The sequence below is a fragment of the Sus scrofa genome, chromosome 6 (genome assembly GCF_054392235.1).
Source record: "Sus scrofa isolate SSC_HxYL_T2T_F1_AM1 chromosome 6, Sscrofa_HxYL_maternal_Yorkshire_Landrace_v2.0, whole genome shotgun sequence".
Classification (NCBI taxonomy): Eukaryota; Metazoa; Chordata; class Mammalia; order Artiodactyla; family Suidae; genus Sus; species Sus scrofa.
Window position 1 is genome coordinate 5,442,244 of NC_139388.1, and position 19,881 is coordinate 5,462,124.

The 19,881-nt window shown below is 55.5% G+C and overlaps 1 protein-coding gene and 1 pseudogene across 3 annotated transcripts in view; one reads left to right on the plus strand and one right to left on the minus strand.

Moving 5' to 3' along the window:
• The window catches only part of NECAB2 (N-terminal EF-hand calcium binding protein 2), a 43,593-nt gene extending 24,056 nt beyond the window's left edge, over positions 1-19,537 (minus strand). The window contains exons 1-5 of one of the 3 annotated variants that reach the window (XM_084959457.1): positions 19,441-19,537; positions 16,306-16,330; positions 10,891-10,999; positions 8,940-8,965; positions 8,680-8,777 (exon numbers count right to left, since the gene is read on the minus strand). In XM_084959457.1, coding sequence (XP_084815583.1) covers positions 8,680-8,760 — 81 coding nt within the window. In that variant the 5' untranslated portion in view covers positions 8,761-8,777; positions 8,940-8,965; positions 10,891-10,999; positions 16,306-16,330; positions 19,441-19,537. Of the gene's footprint in view, positions 1-8,679; positions 8,778-8,939; positions 8,966-10,890; positions 11,000-11,665; positions 11,798-16,305; positions 16,331-18,771; positions 19,027-19,440 lie in introns of those variants that run through there. The other 2 variants (XM_021093738.2, XM_084959458.1) reach the window with 2 other exon arrangements.
• Positions 38-317, plus strand: LOC146402173 (signal recognition particle RNA; annotated as a pseudogene).
• Positions 19,538-19,881: the final 344 nt, after the last annotated feature.

Genomic DNA, 19,881 nt, shown 5'->3' on the forward strand with positions numbered 1-19,881 from the left:
CTCCGTCCTTCCTCCTCCAAGGTGGGTTCTCTGGGCTGGGTGTGCTGGTGCACGCCTGCAGGCCCAGCTCCTTGGACTACACGGAAGCAGGAGGACCACTCAAGCCCAGGAGTTCTGGGCTGCAGTGCCCTGGGCCTTCATTTTGGCATCAACATAGTGACCTCCTGGGAGTGGGGGACCATGGTTGCCTAAGGAGGGGTGACCCGCCCCCAGGTCAGAAACAGTCGGTCAAGCCTCTGAGTGGATGAGCAGAGGGAGCACACCCGTGAATACCCACTGCGCCCCAGCTTGGGCCACATGGCGAGACCCGGTCTCTCTTGTTAAGGGAAGCCTGCCCCTCCTGAATGTTCTGTATGTCCCCTACATCAATAACACATTTTTTGCCTTCAAAAAAACCCAGTGGATTCTTTGGGGTCTGGGCCTGCGTGCTGCTACTCAGAGAAACGGCAGAAGAGAATTGAAAGCACTAGAAGAGATGTGACTGTCTCCCCAAAGAAAGTTCCCGAGACTCAGTTCCCAGCGGCAGGGATGGAAGGGGAGCCCGAGCAGAAAGAGAGGGAGGCTGAGCAGTCACGAGAGGAGGACCTTGGGGGATTAGATGAAGAGGGTGTTCCATGAATTTCACTCTGTGGTGCAAGACAATGTCCCCTTTTGTCAAGAGTCAGCAGCAAAGACATTTCTGGAGCCAGATGAGGTTCCTCTGGATTCGGAGGACTTTACAGCGGAAGGGAGAAGACTGTGGCTTGGCCAGGTCACTCCCAGATGATAATGATCAAATGATGCCGTGCTGGGGACCTGGTCCCTCGGGCCCGGCTGCTCTCAGCACCTCCTCTGCCAGGACCACCCCTCTGCCCCCTGCCCAGCCATCTTCCCTGGCACCTGGAATTCTGCCCAGTCCCTGGCAGGGCGATGGGGAACAAGGCTCTCAAGCAAAGAAAATTAAACCATCCATCACTCTGACTGGGAATTAATTAGAGATAATTGCACAAGGGAACCTCAGCTAGAGACAGAGAGTCTGAGAAATGGAGGCAAGGGTGGGAAGCAGGGAAATCCGGGTCGGGGGTGGAGAGACGCCGAGAGGATGGGTGCACAGACGGGCAGTGTGCACCTCCCATGCCAGTGGGCAGACCAGGAGATGAAAGGACCAAGCCCACCAGGCTCTGGAAGCCTAAGGCACTGCGGTGATGGATTCTCCTTCCTAGCAGACAGCTGAACTCAGTCTGGTGATGAGCCGGCTCTGGACAAATGGCTCAGAAAGAACAAGAGAGAACAGAGTTTAAAAAAAAAAAAAAAAAAAAAAAAAGAATAAGATAAAGGCTGCCAGAAGCCATGGAGCAGAAAAATGAGCTGGCGTTAAGTGTGTTAGAAGCCTCCTGATATAAGGGACTCAAGATGCAGTGGTCAGGGATCGATACGCGTAACTGGTTAGCTGAATTAAAAAACAAAACAAAACGAGTGATTTTCCAAAGAGTAAAAATGCACCTTTTGCAGTTTGGTCCTCCACTACCACCGATGCCTCCGCCAAGAGGCCAGCTCCACAGATTCCAGACGGAAGGGGCCAGATGGAGGGATTCTGCGTTACGTGGACAAGTCATTCATAGGCAGATAAGAGACAGATCTTCGGAAATCTGCACATCCCTCCAGGATTCCCAGAAAAGAAGCACCTTTAAGGCCTAGGAACTTCTCCCAAATCGTCTAGGTCTGAAGCAGAGAACAAAATTCTAGAATACAGATGGTGTGAAAAAAAATGGGCGGTGATCACGAAAATTAAAATTCAGGGAGGTCCCGCTGTGACACAACAGGATCGGCAGCATCTCTGGAGCACTAGGACGCAGGTTCAATGCCCGGCCCAGCGCAGTGGGTTAAGGATTGGTGTTGTTGCTGCTGTGACGGAGGTCGCAGCTGCGTCTTGGATTCAGGTCCTAGCCTGGGAACTTCCATGTGCTGCGGGGCAGGAAATGAATAAGTAAATGTATACAAACATAAGATCGAGGTTACAGAGGTCAGGAAATAAGAACCGCAGAGAGTTAAATTTGACTGACTTTGGAATAGGTCCATAAAGACTGTCAAAGTAGAGAAAAGTAGCCAATCATCTCAAAACATGTTGTAATTTCACAATAGGGAACAGAAACTGTTTTTTTATGAGCCGGTATAAAAACAGGATTCAGAGTGTTACCGATGCATCTTTCCAAAATGCCTACTGAAGTGACAGCTAGATGATTCACCTGTGAAATCATAATCAAGGCTATAAACAAAGCAGACCATCAAAAGGCAAAATGTCAAAAAAGACAAAGGATCATGAAAAAAACAGGAAGCATCAAAGATTCTGACAGCAGCCAGGCCAGAGAGATCATAATTACGAAATAATTGCCCCATGTAAAGACACAGTCCCAGATTTGATTAAACGAGATCCATCTGGAGACATAAGCAAAGCAGCACCAAAGGATTTGCAAAGAAAAGCCGGTGCAAAGCTTCTGCTACCAAATTTGACTGAATGCCTAGGACAAGTTGCAATATCACGATCAAGGCAGAAGTGAAATGGGAAAGTATTACATAAGAGGGGTAAGAAAAAGTGACAAAAGACATAATGCATTACAAGGACATGACATTAAATCCTTGGCATTATTAAATCTTTGTGCAATGCGAGAGGATATTGCTCTAAGTATGGCTACAGAGGGACCGGATGGATATAACTACTTTTTAAAGCAATTCTGCTTTGCTCCAAAAGCCTCACACTGCTCGTATTCCTTGATCTAGTAATTCTCCACTTTTGATAATCTATCCCTAAGAAACAATGCAAGATGTAGACAAGTGTTTATGTTCCAAGGCTAGTGTTATCCAATAATAACAAAAACCTTGAAAAACCTAACATGCCCCAAAAGAAGAACAATATACAAATTTAAGTAAGAATACTTAAAATGATGCCTTTATCGCCATTTATGCCAAACCCACAGCCAATTAAATACTCAATGGAGGAATCAACATTAAGGCTGGAAGCCTTCCCACTAAAATCTGAAACAAGGAGGCCCACTCTTACCACTTTTATTTAGCATAGTATTGGAAGTCCTAGCCAGAGTGATCAGACAAAAAATAATAATAATAATAAATTAAAAAAAATAAAAGGGTGGAGTTCCCGTTGTGGCGCAGTGGTTAACGAATCCGACTAGGAACCATGAGGTTGCGGGGTCAATCCCTGGCCTTGCTCAGTGGGTTAATGATCAGGTGTTGTCATGAGCTGTGGTGTAAGTCGCAGACGCGGCTCGGATCCCGCGTTGCTGTGGTTCTGGCGTAGGCTGGCGGCTACAGCTCCGATTCGACCCCTAGCCTGGGAACCTCCATATGCCACGGGAGCAGCCCAAGAAATGGCAAAAAGACAAAAATCAATCAATCAATCAATCAATCAAAGGGATCCAAATTGGAAGGGAAGAGGTAAAATTTTCACTGTATGCACATGACATGACACCATATATAGAAAACCCTAAGGACTCCATATATACTGCATGATCTGATCAACAATTGTAGCAAAGCAGCAGGATACAAGATTAACATTCGGAAATTGGTTGTATTTCTGTCTACTAATAATGAAATAATAGAACATAGAAAAACAATACTTTTTAAAATTGCACCAAAAAATAAAATACCTAGGAATAAACCTGACCAAGGAGGTGAAAGACTTACATACTGAGAACTGTAAAACATTAATCAAGGAAATTCAAGGGGATTGAATTTGGATTGACATGGAAAGATATTCCATGCTCTCGGATTGGAAGAATTAATATTATTAAAATGGCCATCCTACCCAGAGAAATCTACAGCTCTAATGCAATCCCTATCAAACTACCCATGATATTTTTCACAGAACTAGAACAAACAATCCAAAAATTTATATGGAACCATAAAAGACCCAGAACTGTCAAAGCAATCCTGAAGGAAAAAAAAAAAAGAAAAAAAAAAGAAAAAAAACAAAGCAGGAGGCATAATTCTCCCAGACTTCAGGCAATTTTACAAAGCGACAGCAATCAAAAGATTGTGTGGTATTGGTATAAAAACATATATCCAGAACAATGAAACAGAAGAGACCGACCAGAAATAAACCCAGATATGTATGGTCAATTAATCTTTGACAAAGGAGGCAAGAATATGAAATAGGAAAGACAGTCTCTCCAGCAAGTGGTTCTGGGAAAATTGGACAGCTCCATGTCCATCAACGAAAGGAGAACACACCCTCATACCATGCACAAAAATAAATGCAAAATGGCTTAAAGACTTAAACGGAAGACAAGACACCATCAAACTTCTAGAAGAGAACAATGGCAAAACATTCTCTGGCATTTACTGTACAGATGTTTTCTTAGGTCAGTCTCCCAAGGCAACAGAAATAAAACCAAAAATAAGCCAATGGGACCTAATCAAACTGACATGCTTTTGCACAGCATAGGAAACCATAGACAAAAGGCAAAGACAACCTACAGACTGGGAGAAAACAGCTGCAAACAATGCAACTGACAAGGGCTTCATCTCTAAAATGTGCAAAGAACTCATACAACTCAACAACAATAATGATAAAAAAAACCTAATCAAAAAATGGGCAGAAGACCTAAATAGATATTTCTCTAAAGAAAACATACGGTGGCAAGCAGGCACATGAAACAAGGCTCAACATCACTAATTATTCAAGAAATGCAAATCAAAACTGCAATGAGGTATCAGCTCACACTGGTTAGAATGGCCATCATTAACAAGTCTACAAAAACCAAATCCTGGAGAGGGTGTGGAGAAAAGGCAACCCTCTGAACACTGCTGGTGTGAAAGTAAATTAGTGCAGCTACGATGGAAAACATTCTGGAAATGCCTCAAGAAACTGAATACAGAACCACCATATAATCCAGCAGACCCACTCCCAGGCATGTATCCAGACAAAATCGTAATTCAAAGAGATACATGCACCCCGGTGTTCATTGCAGCCCTATTCACAATAGCCAAGACACGGAAACAACCTAAATGTCCATCGACAGAGGAATGGATTAAGAAGATGTGCTACATATATACAATGGAATACTACTCAGCAATAAGACAACAAAACAATGCTACTGGCAGCAACACAGATGCAATCAGAGACTCTCATACTAAGGGAAGTAAGTCAGGAAGAGAAAGACAGATACCATATGCTATCACTTCTATGTGGAATCTAATATGCGGCACAAATGAACCTACAAAACAGAGACAGGCTCAGACACAGAGAACAGACTTGTGGCTACCAAGGGGGAAGGTGGAGGGAGTGCGATGGACGGGGAGTTTGGGGTTAGTAGATGCAAACTATTCCATTTAGAATGAAGAAGCAAAGAGGTCCGACTGTACAGCACAGGGAACTACATCCAGTCTCCTGAGATAGACCATGATGGAAAAGAGTATCAATAAAGAATGTGTACACACACACACACACACACACACACACATATATATGCCTGAGTCCATGTGATGTCCAGAACGAATGGGCATAACTAACCATACTTCAAAAAAAAGAAAAAAAACCTATCATTGAGTGAAAGTATCATTCAAAGATGAGTTTCTAAAATTTCAAACTGTATTAGCTCCCAAAATTTAAGCATCCCATTACACACACAAAGTACAGCAACACCAATAAACCTAAGGAAATAGGAGGTAGGAAATAATAATAAAAACTCTAAATACTGGAGAAAACGTACTGTATCAATGAAATTTAAATACATGTGTCAGGGGCTTGTTACGAGGAACAAGTAATTAAAACAGGCCAAAAAACTGTCAAATCGAAGTTTAAATGTAGCCAAATAGCACAAAAATTAAATCAAGACCTGAGCTAGACCAGCAGGTTTTTTTATTGAATTTAATCTGCATTATGTGTCTGTTTTGTTTCAATGTTTCAGAATTTTTTTTTAAATAAGAATATGTTATAATTGATCATAAAATTGAACATGTTCATGGCAGTTTTGTTTAAAAATGTACTAAACTGAACTTAATGAAAATCAGGATGGACTTTAAAAATCACTATTAAAATAACCCCCTCCCCGGTTTAGGACCTCAACGCAAGCCTATGGATTCATTCTATTTTTGAACAGAAAAATGAGTCTAAGGTTGAGCAGCTGATTCACACACAGAAAATATTCAAAGCCACCTACAATTCACTCCCAAAGTAACATCCAATCTCAGTTCCTGATAGAGACAGAGAGAAAACAAAACGCTCAGCTAGTGACAGGGATGCGGCAGCGTGGTAAGAGAATGATGCGCCAATTAGGATTTATCACAGGGAGCTAAGGACTGTTCAATAGGAAGGAATCTAATAATAGAATCCACCCCATCAATAGCTTAGGGGGAAAAAAAATCATATGATCCCTGAAAAACAGCAAAAAGGCATTTGGAAAAAATTCACTACCACCCTCTAAGGCCAAATGCAATGACGAGAATGCAAAAATATTTTTTAGCTGGCTGAAGAGGATTCTAAAATAAGAGCTGGTATTAGTATTATAATTAGTGGAGAAATTACGAGAGATGCATTTGAACAAATCAGGAGCAAAACAAAGAGGCCTGACGTAGCGCAGTTACAATGTTTGAGAATTGGCGTGGGGCAGGGGACACACAGGACATGCAGAAAAAGAAGGAGCCCAAGTTGGAAAAAAGATGCTAACTACGCTAGTTAACAGGTCCCCTAGGACCGCCTCCCAGTAAGAGCGAACGGGTCAAGCTCAAAGTCAATGGATGCAAGAGAAGTACGTGAACTCATCAACCAGCTGCACTTCTCCAAAAAAAAAACTGGTTAGGAAACACGCCAGGAAGAGAAATGCCAGTCACTGCTGTGACAATCAACCACTGCTGCCCCTGCCACCAAGCATGGGCCAAAGACTGCACGATTTCCTGCAGCAAAAAATCCCCCAAAGGGCTCTAAGGTGTACCGGTAGGTGTTAAAATCCTCTCCCTGATGGAGACCTGTGTTGTGTCTCTGAACAGTTACGACCAAAGCCCAAGAAACAGGTACACCTGTTATTAATGCCCTGACCACAGTGCTGGGCAGTGGCCCTATTCGCAGGTGAGAAAACTGAGGCAGTGGTTGCAACGGCAAGCTGTCCCACGTGGACTGATGCAACTCACACAGCCCGTGAGGAAGAGAGGTGGGGCTGACAGCCTGTCTGTGCAGGGGTTCCGCAGTTCGGGGTCTTTCCATGCTCCCCTCTAAACCATCGCCCAGCTTGATCCTGCAGGATATCAAAGAGTGTCCAAGGAGAAACACCGAAAGGGAACTGGTCTCCCACGATGTTAAAACATACTTTATAGAAACAGGAGTTAGTGGAGGCTCAGGTTTAGGTCCGGCTGCTTTTGGATCCCTGGGAAGAAAGGGATTCTTTAAAACCTGGCAAAGCAGGAACCGAGGAGCATTTGAAAAAAAAAAAAAATACAGAATTGATCTTTGCTTTGTCTGAGCATACAATAGGAGCCTAATGATCAAAATGAACAGTCACCCCTGCTCTGCACCGGACCCTGTGCTAAGCAGCTTAGAGACCTCTTACTTGGCTCAGTCCTGGTAAGGACTCTTAAGGAGAATGTTCCCATTCCACAGATGGAGAAACTGAGGCTCAGAAAGAGAACTGACTGAATGGGGGTCCTTCAGCCAGGTCTGACTGAGCTTGCTGGCCTCAACCAGCAGGTGGATCTGGCCTTTTCTGAGCTCCCACAGCCCGGGTAGGCTGCATGCCCTTGGGCATCATGTGTCCCTACCACGTGGCCAGCACCCCACTCCCTCCCTACATGCCCTGGTCAGCACATCCAAGCGGCTGCCCCCACTCCAGGCCCCCAGCTCCACACCTTCTGCAAGGCCCCTGACTCAGTTTCCCCTCCTATGTCAGCAGCAAGCTATGCTGTCTGGCTATGACTCAGCAGTGGTCACCTTTCGGAGCGTCCGTTTCCATAGCTACGGGGGGTGGGAGAGTGATGGTCACTACCCACGGGGTTGCCATGGGGATTAAAATGAGCCTTTAATCCTGGGCGGCACAGCCCCTGGAAATCCACTGTACCTCTTCTCTGTGGATACAGAGGAGGAATGCCCCCCAACCACGCCCTCCAGCAGTGCCAGCCCAGTGCGGGTCCAGACCCAGAGGTGGGAAATGAGCTGGGGCGGGGTGCTGTTTAAGCCCCTCTGAGCTACACTGGCAAAGGCGCAATGATGTCCAGCCCACACCTGCCCCTCTCCCTGCCTTCTGCCCTCCTCAGGGAATACAGGCCAACAAGGAGGTGACAGGCCCGTGGGAACAGACTCTGAAGCCACCTCTCAACCCAGTCATCCTCAGGTTCCCAGTCAAGCTGAGATGCTCGAATCCACCCCTCTCCCGCCCCACCTGTACCACACCTGTAACCCTGCTGGACAAGGCACAGGATGGTCAGATCTGACCCCTGTCCAAGGACCCTGGGGAGCTCAATGCGATGGCTGCTGCTCCCTTCCTAGGACCCCCACCCTGGGATCAAGCTCCCAAACAGACACGGTGGGACAGGGCCATTCGCCAAGCTGCTCCACTCACTTCACAGTTTACCTCACTCCCTCTCAGAGCCCCAAGAAAAGCCACCTCAGAGCCAGAGTCGTCACAAACCCAGGCACGCTCGGACAAGGATGCTCTGGGGAAACGGAGACCCAAACCAGCCCCCGCACCCGCTGACCTCCTTGGTGTAGCCCATGGCCTTCAGGACAGAGTGATTCAAGGTCTCCAGGGAGGCCAAGACGTCCTCGTAGTCCCCCATGTGGTCCACAAAGTAATCTGGGGGAAGGGAAAGCAGAGATCAAGGGTCTTAGGAGGATCACGACCCCCCCCACCCTCCCACTAATCCCATCTGTGCTCCTCGTTCATAGCCCCTCCCCAGCCCCGACCCCTACAACACACCACGCCCAAGTCTTGGTCCCCACAGGGCCTGGCACCTACCACACAGCTCCTTGGTGTCCACATGGCTGCAGAGAGAGAGAAAGAGGGGGACTCAGGGGCAGGCAGGGCTGTCCTGTACCCTGCCCCCGTCCTGCCCACCCTCCGCAGCAGGGACAGCCCAGCGTGGCTGGCACAACACCTGCCATGCCTCCTCTCTCCATCCTGGAGCAGGCACCGTGAGCCCGCTTTATAGATGAGGGAGCTGCAGGATCCACATCTGTGCGCCTGTCTGACCCCATCAGCAAGCCACCCACCCGGATCTTCTCCCATCGTGAGCTGATGGGCCAAGCCAGGGGCTGGGAAAAGGGCGGGCAACAGCCTGTGACTGTTAGACTGTTGACAACTCTTATGTGACACGCGCCCCAGGTCCCGGGCTCTGTCTGCGGGTGGGGGTGGGGGGGGGTGCCCTCTTTGTCCTCATTTGAGCCCTGGGGTCCCACATCCCTATTCCTGTCCTTCCTCGGAGGAGGCTGAGCACAAGAAGCCCACCCCAGCTGGTGAAGGTGCACGAAGCAGCCTCAGAACCAGAGGCAGCGGTGCCACGCCCTGGGGGTAGGTGCCCAGGGACCTGAGTCTTCCCGCAGTTCTGCCAACCTTCCCTTTCTGGGCCCCAGTTCCCTCACTGAGAGAGGATGGCCTGGCCTAAAGAGCGTACTGGGGGAACCCAGCTTCCACAAGATGCTTCTGGGCACAGGCTCCCAGTTCGGGGGCTCCGTGAGCCCTGTCTTAGACGTTCCCCTGAACTGCATCACATAGTAAAGGTTCTGACAAGTCCTGCAGAGAGGGAGCCTGTTTGTGCTTAAAGTAGCCTTGCACCAATCTGAGTCAGGTGGACTGTTTTGGGTGGAAAAACCTATTTAGAATCCCGATGAGGGAATGTCGGAGAGAAAACACTTAAAAGATCTGAGCTCTGACCTTCGCTAATGGGAAACCCACCCCACCTGCAATCACACAGCCTCCTGCCAGTGCCTCATCTCCTGACCCAGCTGCCCGAATAAGGATGAATAAACCAGCAGCACCTGCCTAGCCCTTTCAAGCTCCCCAGGGGGCTGCAGGAACCGCTCAGAACCTCCATCTGGCTCCAGAAACAAAGCCCTCCCCTGGAGTCTCCAGCAGGAAGCTGGTTCTTTGAAGTGGCCTTTCCAGGCCACCTGCTCCACCCTGGCTCCCAGAACACTCAGCCCCACCTCTGGTCCAGGCCACCCCATGCTGGGTCCCCCGCCTATGGGCCGGGTGGCAGCTCCCTATCCAGACCCTCTCTAGGCTGTCTTTGCCAGCTTAGCAAATCTGCCCCCAGCAGCCCCCAGGAACTCAGGTCCTCATCACGTGAGTGGGGCGGAGAAGGGGGCTCCACCCTCATCCTGCCTGGGGGTCCCACAGAGAGGGCGAGGCTGAAGTTCAAGTTGGGAAGGGTCGGGGCCTTTCAGTACAATGTGTACAGTGCACTTGACTTAGCGATCGGTAAAGGCCAGGGTTTGTGGTCAACTGAGCTGCAGACTAGGGTTCTCACTGGAATGCAGAAAAGGCAATTACTTAGGCACGGACCGAGGAGGAGAGTTAAGGTCTGGGTGAGGAGCAGCTGACCCTGGGATCCGGTAAGGATCAGGACCACAGAATTTATAGGAAGGCGGGAGATAAGCATGAGGCACTGGGGACAGAACTGGGCTGATTTCTCTAATCCCCCACTTTGTCATCTTGTGTATATTCTGCAAAATCCAGGGCCTCTCTCTGCGAGGCCGCGCGTGCCCAGCACAAACGCTTGCCAACGCGATATCGATCTGTCCACTGCCCAGATGGCCCTGGCCAGTGGGGACCAAAGAGATCTGACTTGCGGGTGAGCGAGTTTGGGGACTTGGGGGTCTCCTGCCCCTCCAGGGGAGTGGAACAGTGGAGACTGGCCACAGGGGCGAAGGAAGAGGCCGCCCTGCTCCAGCCCGGGCTCCTGGCTCACTTGGTGTTGTCAGCATCGATGGTGTGGAAGAGATTCTCCAGTTCCTTCTCGTTGAGGACGCCGTCTGCAAAGAAGAGCTGGAATTCCTCCAAGGACAACTTCCCGTCATCTGCGAGGAAGGGGGGGAGGGGGAGCAGATGGTCTACGAGATGGGACACCCCCAAATCCAGACAGTTCCCAGCTCAACAGAGAAACTCCAGCCAGGTCATCCCCACCCGCCCGCTAATTCCCCAACTAGCAGATAAACTCCAGCTGGGCTCGTCCGTGCTCGCCGCGCTCACCCAAATGAACCAGCAGCCTCCAGGTCACAGAGATCGACTCAGCCAGCTAATTCCCAAACCCACGGACCAACACCCACTTACAAACGGTCCCCAAACCCACAAATGCTGGGCCTCATTCTACCTGCAGTCAACAAGCGGAGCGGACCTGCACCTGCCAGGCAATCTCTCCTCATCCCCTGCCCGCCTGGAGGCAAGGGTTACAGCACACACCTGCCAGAGGCAGTCTGGTGACCACTCTTGTTTCCTAAAGCCCAGCTCATCTCCGCACTTACATCATTGCCAGCCCAGCCCCCAGGCCCTGCCTCTAGGGAGGGAATGACCGCACCCCACTCTGCCTTTGCAGGGTCCCATGGGAGCCCACTGCCCGCAGTGGCAAGGGGCTCTCGGGAGTTCTCACCAAGCCACGGATGCGGCCCTGGGATGCCCAACCACAAGCGGACGGGTGCCAAGCCCGGGACACAGGCCACCTGTCCTAGGGCTTCCCCCCGACTCACCTCCCTCCACGTGTCGTCACCCTGGGCGCCAGTGTCTGCTGGGGACCGGCTCACGGGTGGGGGCAGCCTGGTCAGGGAGGGAGAGGCTCCCAGCAGAGCTGTGTGGACCCCTCAAGCTTCCGGCCTCTGCTCCTCCCACCGGGGCAGTGCTGCCCAACACCCACCTCCCAACCCCACCCCCGCAGCCTTGCCCCCTCCTCAAGGATCTTAGACCACTTCCTGCTCCTTCTTAAAGGAGCCACGTCTGTCAGGGGGACGTGGAAGTCGAGGCGAAGGGTGAGCCCGCTCCTCCCCTTGGGACCTTAAAGTCAGTGCCCATGAGGGGCTGTCACCAGGGTTCGTGGGGACATGAGGCCTGTTCCCAGAAAGCTTCCCGGGGCTGGTGAGAAGGAGGCAGCCCCCCTCGGCCTTTTGCCCCAGGGACTGCCTGGGCACACTACGGCCTCAGCCACCCACCAGCTCTGTGACCTCAGCCCAGTCACTGCGCTCTCAGGGCCCGTGTCCCCAGCTGCAGGTGGGGAAAATCCTCCTGGCACCCCAACTCTGGGCGCCGTCGTGGGGACACGGGGACGGGGTGGGGCTCTGGTCTTGGCAGCTGCTGGGGGGAGTCAGCACACCCTCCCAGCAGCTGATGCGTCTGAGAGCCTCGTAAACAGGCCTTGATCTGTTAATAAGTTCGAGTCCCACCTTGCGTTTCCCGGGGGTTTCCCAGCTGGTGGGGGGAACGGCAGACCCCCTTCTATTACATCCAGCGAGTCTGCAATCCACACCCTCGAGAGCCCACGTGGCATCAGCGCAGATGAGAAAGAAATGCCCCTTAGTGAGGTGCTGCTGAGCATCAGGGCCTGTGGGGGAGGGGAGGGCGGGCCAGGGCACCACCCGCCCAAACAGATGTGGCCGACCTACCTGGGCCAGAGCAGAAGTCCCTTTTTAAAGGCTCGGGAGCTTCAAGCAGGGCAACAGGGGAGAGAGACCCTGACACCTTGCGCCCTCGCGGTGGCTCCCCTCTGGCGACCCCGACCACATGTGCACAAGATGGGCGGGGGCAGCAGCCAGTGTGCCTCCCGACACCCCGGCTCAGGTTTCAATGTCACAGGCAGAGAATGAATTTCTAACTTTCAAAAACCAGAATCCCCTCAAAACACCACCCCCCCGCCCTGCACCCGATTCACACACAAAGCAGGCACAGAAGCCAACCATGAAAAGCGCAGGATACCAGCTGTGAAATACATAAACCCTCAGTTGTGGCTTTTCTGCGAAAGAGACTTTCCAGGTTGCCTCTGGCAGGACTGATGGTGACCCAGAGTGCAGAAGGGGGGCAGAGCCACGGGCTCGGCATGTTCGTACCTTCAGTCCTCTCAGCATCCCCCGACTTCCGCCCCCCCGCCCCCCCTCCCCGACAGAGCAGAGCGGCACAGAGTGGTTATGGGGCTTGCCCAGGTCCCACAGCGGGAGCTCAAATCCAAGCCCCCTGGCTCCTGAGTCCATGCTCCCAACCCAAGCTGGGGCGGGGTCTGGTGGCAAGACCCCTAGCCACAGGCCTCCACGGAAAAGGGGAGGCCAAGGCTGGACTCCGTGGAAGTGGGTGGGATTGACTGGTCATGTCTGCCTGTCCTGGAACCTCCATCCCATCTGCACTCAGAACAGGCAGGGCGGCCCGCCAGGCCTCCTGCACACAAAGGCTGCTTGGTGACATTTCCCTCGAAGGTCCCACCACAGCCCTAACGAACCCAGATCGACTAATGAGGGAAGCAGCACCTGCCCCCGCCTCTGTCTAATTAAGAGAAGCAAGCGGGCCTGGCCCCTTCGGGACCCGGGGTGGCGGGGTGGGCCGTTTGCTGGTGTCCTTGCTCATTAGCACGAGTTCAGCCTCAGCTGAGGTGACCTTTCAAATGCCAGGAGTCTGCCAGTGTCCCTGTCCCCTGGAGAGCAATGCAGTCTGGCACTCACCCCTCCGCGGGCAGCCACACACCCTTCTGGGCTCCAGAGGCCAGGCTGCCAGGCAGGCCGCCCACTTTCCCTGGGAGCTCACGCCCGGTCCAGGAAGAGGCCTCTGTCCTGGGAGCCGCCCCCGCCCTTGCTCTGGGATCGCAAAAAGCTCTAACCTGAGGCCCAGGGCGACCCTGCACGCCCCTCCTCCACCCCAGAGCCTCTCTCTGTTGTGGGCGCCCGGGGCACAGCCAGCACCCACCTGTGTTAAACATGAGTTTGTGCTTGCACGCCCGCCGTGCCCATCTCTGTCTACACGCGCACCTCCGTCCACACCTGCTCCCACTCCCTCGCCCTCACAGCGTGTGCAGACTGTGCTGGGCTCATCAGAACTGCCTGTCCTGCCCTCAAGTGAGGGTCTGCCATCATCCGCTTGTCCTCTGGGACCCTAGATCCTGTCACCTCTGAAATGGGGGTAACTCTCCTTCTCCCACCAGGAGCCCATGGAGCATCCACGAACGAGGAGGTCGAGTAACGTCTTGGTGCCTAATGGATGCTCCATGGCCGCAGGTGGTCCCCCCAAGCTGGGAAACCCTCGTGAAACGCGGGGTGGGACTCGAACTTATTAACAGATCAAGGCCTGTTTACGAGGCTCTCAGACGCATCAGCTGCTGGGAGGGTGTGCTGACTCCCCCCAGCAGCTGCTAAGACCAGAGCCCCACCCCATCCCCATGTCCCCACGATGGCGCCCAGAGTTGGGGTGCCAGGAGGATTTTCCCCACCTGCAGCTGGGGACACGGGCCCTGAGAGTGCAGTGACTGGGCTGAGGTCACAGAGCTGGTGGGTGGCTGAGGCCGTAGTGTGCCCAGGCAGTCCCTGGGGCAAAAGGCCGAGGGGGGCTGCCTCCTTCTCACCAGCCCCGGGAAGCTTTCTGGGAACAGGCCTCATGTCCCCACGAACCCTGGTGACAGCCCCTCATGGGCATTGACTTTAAGGTCCCAGGGGGAGGAGCGGGCTCGGCCGCTGCAGAGGCCGCAGAAGTCACGTCAAGGGTCCCTCCAGCTGTGCTCAGGGGGCCTCTGATTTGGGGGGCACAAGCAATGAGGATGAACCCCATCTCTGTTTGAAGGGCGATACCCACCCACACAGACACACACTGACACACACACACACCCTCGGTATGCACAGCAATAGTTACAGAGAGGGCCATTCCAACCCCCAGACACACACTCACCCCCCCCCCCCAAAGCACGAGTGGAGCCGCAGAGCCAGGCGCACACGGCCGCACTCCCAGCAGTGGGTGAGTCCGTCTCCTGTAAGCCAGCAGCCACTTACTGAGGACCTCCTCTGTGCTCGGAACGGGGCTCATGAGGACGGGGACAAGCCCAAGTCCCTAAATGTAAAACCTCAGTCTGCCAAGGACCGTGGCCAGCACAGCCGGCCTCACACTGAAGGTCATGAGAAGCTGGTGGCAGGGATCCAGCCCCCAAACCCCTTCTCAAATCTCGAGTGTGGTCCAGCCACGAGGCCATGACAACGTCTCAAGTGCCGCCGAAGTCCCCACCGCATCCCTCTCCTTCCTCCTTGCTGCTACGGAGCTGCTGCTGAGGTCCTGTGTCCCAAGAGGCCTGAGAGGGGCCACTGTCACATCCGGGGAGGGGGTGAGATGTGGAGACCCCTGGGTCCTGGCTGGCAGCCCAGGCCTGTGCCCCAAGGTCTCCTGTTTTCCCCCCATCACCAAGCAGGGACAGGTCAAATAACTCCCAGGGCAGGAGGGAGGGGAGCGGGGCCGGGTGGGCACTGGCCTCTTGACCTCCAGCCCACACCCCTGTTCCCATTCCCACCAGCACGGGCCTTGATACGCAGTATCTTCTCAAGGAAGGAACAAATAAACCCTGAGCACCGCCTGCCTCTCTTTTGAAAAGTCTGCCACCCACGTCTCCTCGCTGCGTTTTCCCCATAGCCCGGGGAAGTAGACAGGGTAAGTGTTATCGCGCCACTTTACAGATGGCGAAACTGAGGCCTGGAGAAGGAACGTGCCTTGGTTACAGTCCACGGAGAGCTGCTTCAGGCCCGAGAAAAATGACCATGGTATTTATACAAAAGCTGGAATGCTCTCTGTGGCCACAGGCTCAGGTGGGTCTCAGGAAGTCCTGTCACCCTCTGGCCTCCCTGGAAGGTCAAGGGTGGAGCATCTCTAGGAGGTCAGGAGTGGCACGTCCTGAATTCACTGGCCACAACGACTGTGGTTCACCTTGCTGGGGAGGCTGCATGACCTGCGGAAAAGCTTCCAGGGGGGGGTCCATAAAGCCTGCCTTCAAGCAGCTGGGTGACCCTGGGCAAGTCACTGAACCTCTCTGGGCCACAACAGAGTTGAAAGAACAGGGACCACATCACCAACTCTATCAGGTGGCTGTGAGGAGGAAGTGTGCCAGGGCCTAGGAAGGGCCTGGAGAGAGGCTGGCGGCTTTCTGGGCCCCAGCCTGGGCTGCTCTGGGCCAGCCCCACTGCACGAGGTTAAAGCACGCTGAGCAGGTCCCCCGGCATCACAGACACCTGCTCACGGAGTCTACATGGCATCCCTACTAAGAGGAACTACGGGAGTCCCGTCGTAAGATAAGAGGCATGGAGCAGAGGCACCCTCCGAGGCCTGCTCTCCCAACCAGAAGGAGCCAGGTCCTCACGTGGGACAGCCTGGGGAGGAAACTCACCATTTTTGTCCGCACGGCGGAAAATCTGCAGAGAAGAGAGGTCAAGTCAGCGTAGCCCCCCCCCCCGGGGGGGGGCACCCTCCATTGGCTTCTGACAGCTCCACCCCCCGGTGGGCTGGGGGAACCTGGGCCCCTCCTCCCTTCCTGGGGACGAGACCCCCGCTGGGATCCAGGGGCAGGGAGGGTGTTGCAGGCAGAGGCCCTCCCCGCCAACACCCACACGGAAGCAGCCGCCCACCCTCCCTCTGTGCCGCCAGCCTGCCCACAGCCGGGCTGACACACGCACACATGCGCACGGACACAGGCGCACACCCATCACATGCTCGCGGGCGTGCTTCCAGAGCCAAGGGTCCACGCGCTGCACCCACTGGGGGACACTCAGTCACATACACGCAGAATTCCTGCCCCATGGATGCAGCCACTACCCTAGGAAGCCAGGTTTTCTCCAGGGAGGTTGGGTTAAGTCTGAACAGAGGTGTCTGCTAAGGGAGCCTGGAAGCCTGGACCACTCAGGGCGGGACTGAATTATCTGGGGAGGGGGTGAGGAAGTGGGTAGGAGCAGGCAGCCAGGAGCTGGGATCCAGGTGCAGGTGCAAGGTTCTTACTCCCTCAGGGGAGGTGGGGGGGGGGCAATCCCCCTCCAGCCTCAGCTGAGACCAGGTAACTCCTCCTCCTGGTGTTTTGGGACAAAGTAAGCCTTGCTGATGGAAGGAGGAGGGGAGCCACCACCCGCCCGCAGTGTGTGACCATCATGCCTTCAGGGACACATTTCCCGGCCCCTCCCAGTCCCTCCAAGCAACCGGGCAGCATCCCTTATCAGGCACCTGGGGCTGTGACAAACTGAAGTGGCAGCTCAGGAAGGCTTCTCAAACATCCCCCTTCCCTTAGCTGAACCCTGAGTCCGGAGCACTGGGTGGAGCCACCGAGGCTGGGGCAGAAAGGGGAGCAGTGATCAGGACCCCAGCCTGAGCAGCCCACACACCAGCTCCTGACCGCAAGGTTCCTGGAGGCTGGGGTCCCCCTTTCCGCGCCTGCGCCAGGCAGGGGTGTTAAACAAGTGAGTGACACCACCACGCGATGTGCCCCCTCACACCCGCTCGTCACCCCATTTCACAGATGAGGAAACAGAGACGCAGAGCCGACCGATGACCAGCTTGGAGGACTCTGGAGCCCACCTCCTGTCCTGCGAGAACCAGGAGGGCAGCCCAGGGCTTCCAGCTGTGAACGGTGCTGGGGCTTTGAGAGAGGGAGGGCACCGCTGTGCAGGTGCATTCAGGCTGTGTGTGAGCGTGTGTTTGGGGAAACTGGACCTACAGGCAGTCAGAGCACAGACGCCCCTTTCCTGCCCAGCCCCCTCGTCCCAAGCCCGTTATGGGCTCTAGGAGGAAGGGAAGGAGAAGGAAAAGCCACGCTCCCCCACGCTCACAGGGATGTGTGGTCCACACGCACATACACGACACACCTCTCCCAGAAACCCATGATGCCCGCACCCGGCACCCCATCCCCAAGTCACCTGCCACACAGGGCTCTCAGTGGGACATGCACACCCCAGCACCATGCTGTCACCTGGGGGGCAAGGCCCCCTCCACCTCCTCCCTGCACTCCCCGGGGGATGGCTCCCACCCCAGCAGCCACCCACCCTGAAGAATCTCCCGCTCACAGTGGGGTGCGGGTGGAAGGGTGAGGTGGGGTACTTTGGGTCCCAAGAAGGGATGGGAAGGGAGGAGAGGGAGGGTGGGGAAGGGAAGGAAGGATGGAAGGGGCTGAGAGAGGAGTGGGGGTGCCCAGAGCGGTCCAGGCTCAGGGCAGACGGAGGATGGTGCCAGCTCCGCTGAAAGGAGAGAAGATAGATGGGAGGGGGCTTCGCTTTTCAAGAGGCGGTGCCCGGGCCAAAAGGGTATTTGGGGATGAGAAGGCAAGCGCTTAGAGTCTAGAGCCAGGATGGGAAAGGTGGAGCCAGAGCTACTAGGGGTTGGGTGGGCGGGGGAGAGGGTCCCAGAAAAGTAGCGACTGCCGCGGGGATCCGGGCTGGAGGCGGTCAGGGGCTCCCGTCTCGGGAAGGGATGGGCGCAAAGGGTCACGCGCGGGGCTGCGGAAAAGATGAGGGTTTGGCCAGGACAGAAGTAGGGGGGCGGTGGTCGCGGGGTTTCCGGGTCCTGGCTCAGACAGGTGGGGATCCCGAGAAGTGGAAGGAGGGGTGGGAGAAGAGGGGGTTCTCCCGGTCCAGAGACGAGACTGGACCGGCTTGGAGACCGGCCGGGACGCCGAGGGGCTGGGAGCAAAGCTCTGGGACGCGGAAGGGCCGGTGCGGGTCCTGCTTCGGGCCGCCGAGCCGAGGGATGTGGGCCGGGGGTCCTTGCTCTGGGAGAAGGGGGTCCCGCGGGTCCGGAGGAGGGCGGCGTCGGGGTCGCCGCCGTGGGAGGAGGGGTCCCGGGGTCCCTGGGGTCCCGGCCGCTGCGTACTCACGTCCAGGATGACGGCGGTGCCCCCGCGTGGCGAGGCGGGGCTCGGGCCGGGGCCGGGGTCCGCGGCGGGGGCGGCGGGGACGTCGGGGGCCAGCGGCGCCCGGGGCTCGCCCATCCTGGCTCCCACCCAGCGCAGCAGCCCGCCCAGCGCCCGGCCCTGCGGCGGCGGCTCCCGAAGCAGCCTGTGCGCGCCGGCCCTGCACAGGCGCGCCGCCCGCTCGCACATCGCGCCGCGCCCGCCGCCGCCGCCGCCGCCGCCGCCGCCCGGAAGCCCGCCGACCCCCGCCCGGTCCGCGGTCCGCCCCCACGCGACCCTCTCCCCGGCGCCGCCGGCGCCGCCCGCGCGCCCCGCCCTCCCTCCCTCGGCCCCCGCGGCCGCGGCCACGCGGGGACGGGCCGGCGCCGGGGGACTGGAGCGGGGGGGGGGGCCGCTCCGCCCGGACCCCGAGCCACGTGCCGGGTGGTCACCGCCCCTACCCTCGGCGGCCGGGCGCGGCGGGCGAGGTGCTGCCCGTGCGGGCGCGGGGTCTGGGGGCTGGACCCCGGTCCGGCCGCCGAAGGGGTTGCTCAGCAGGGGCGGGGTCGTGGGGGTCTGGCTGCGGGGGTGTGTCCCGGGGGGCAGCCCCCCAAAGTCTGCAGCTGCCCTCCCTCCCGAAGGTGCCCCCCCCACCTCAGGGGCCGGAGCGTGGTGTCCGGCGAGCCCAGAGCGCCCTCTGCCGGCTCCCGCTCCGGGGATCAGCGCCCACGCACGGGGGGCCTCCTCCGCCACTCCGCTGGTACCCACTCTTTCCCGCCACGCCCGGGCACGCCCCCTCAGACCTCCTTCGCCCTTCATGCAACGACCAGAACCAATCTTCACCCCCGACACCCTCTTCCCCTCCCACTCCTAGCATTCTTCCCTCCATCCGCCGCCCACTAACCCAAAGGATTAAAAGAGGTAGGTTTGGACACTGGGTTCCGAGAATAGGGAAAACAGAGGAGGTTCTTAGTCTTCTGGCGCTCACATCGAGGAACCAGAATCTGGAATGATTCCAGAAATAAATGAACAATTAAAGCCGAACTGCTAGGAAGAGGCGGCACCTTGGGCTTTGAGATGCAGATTTGCTTAAGG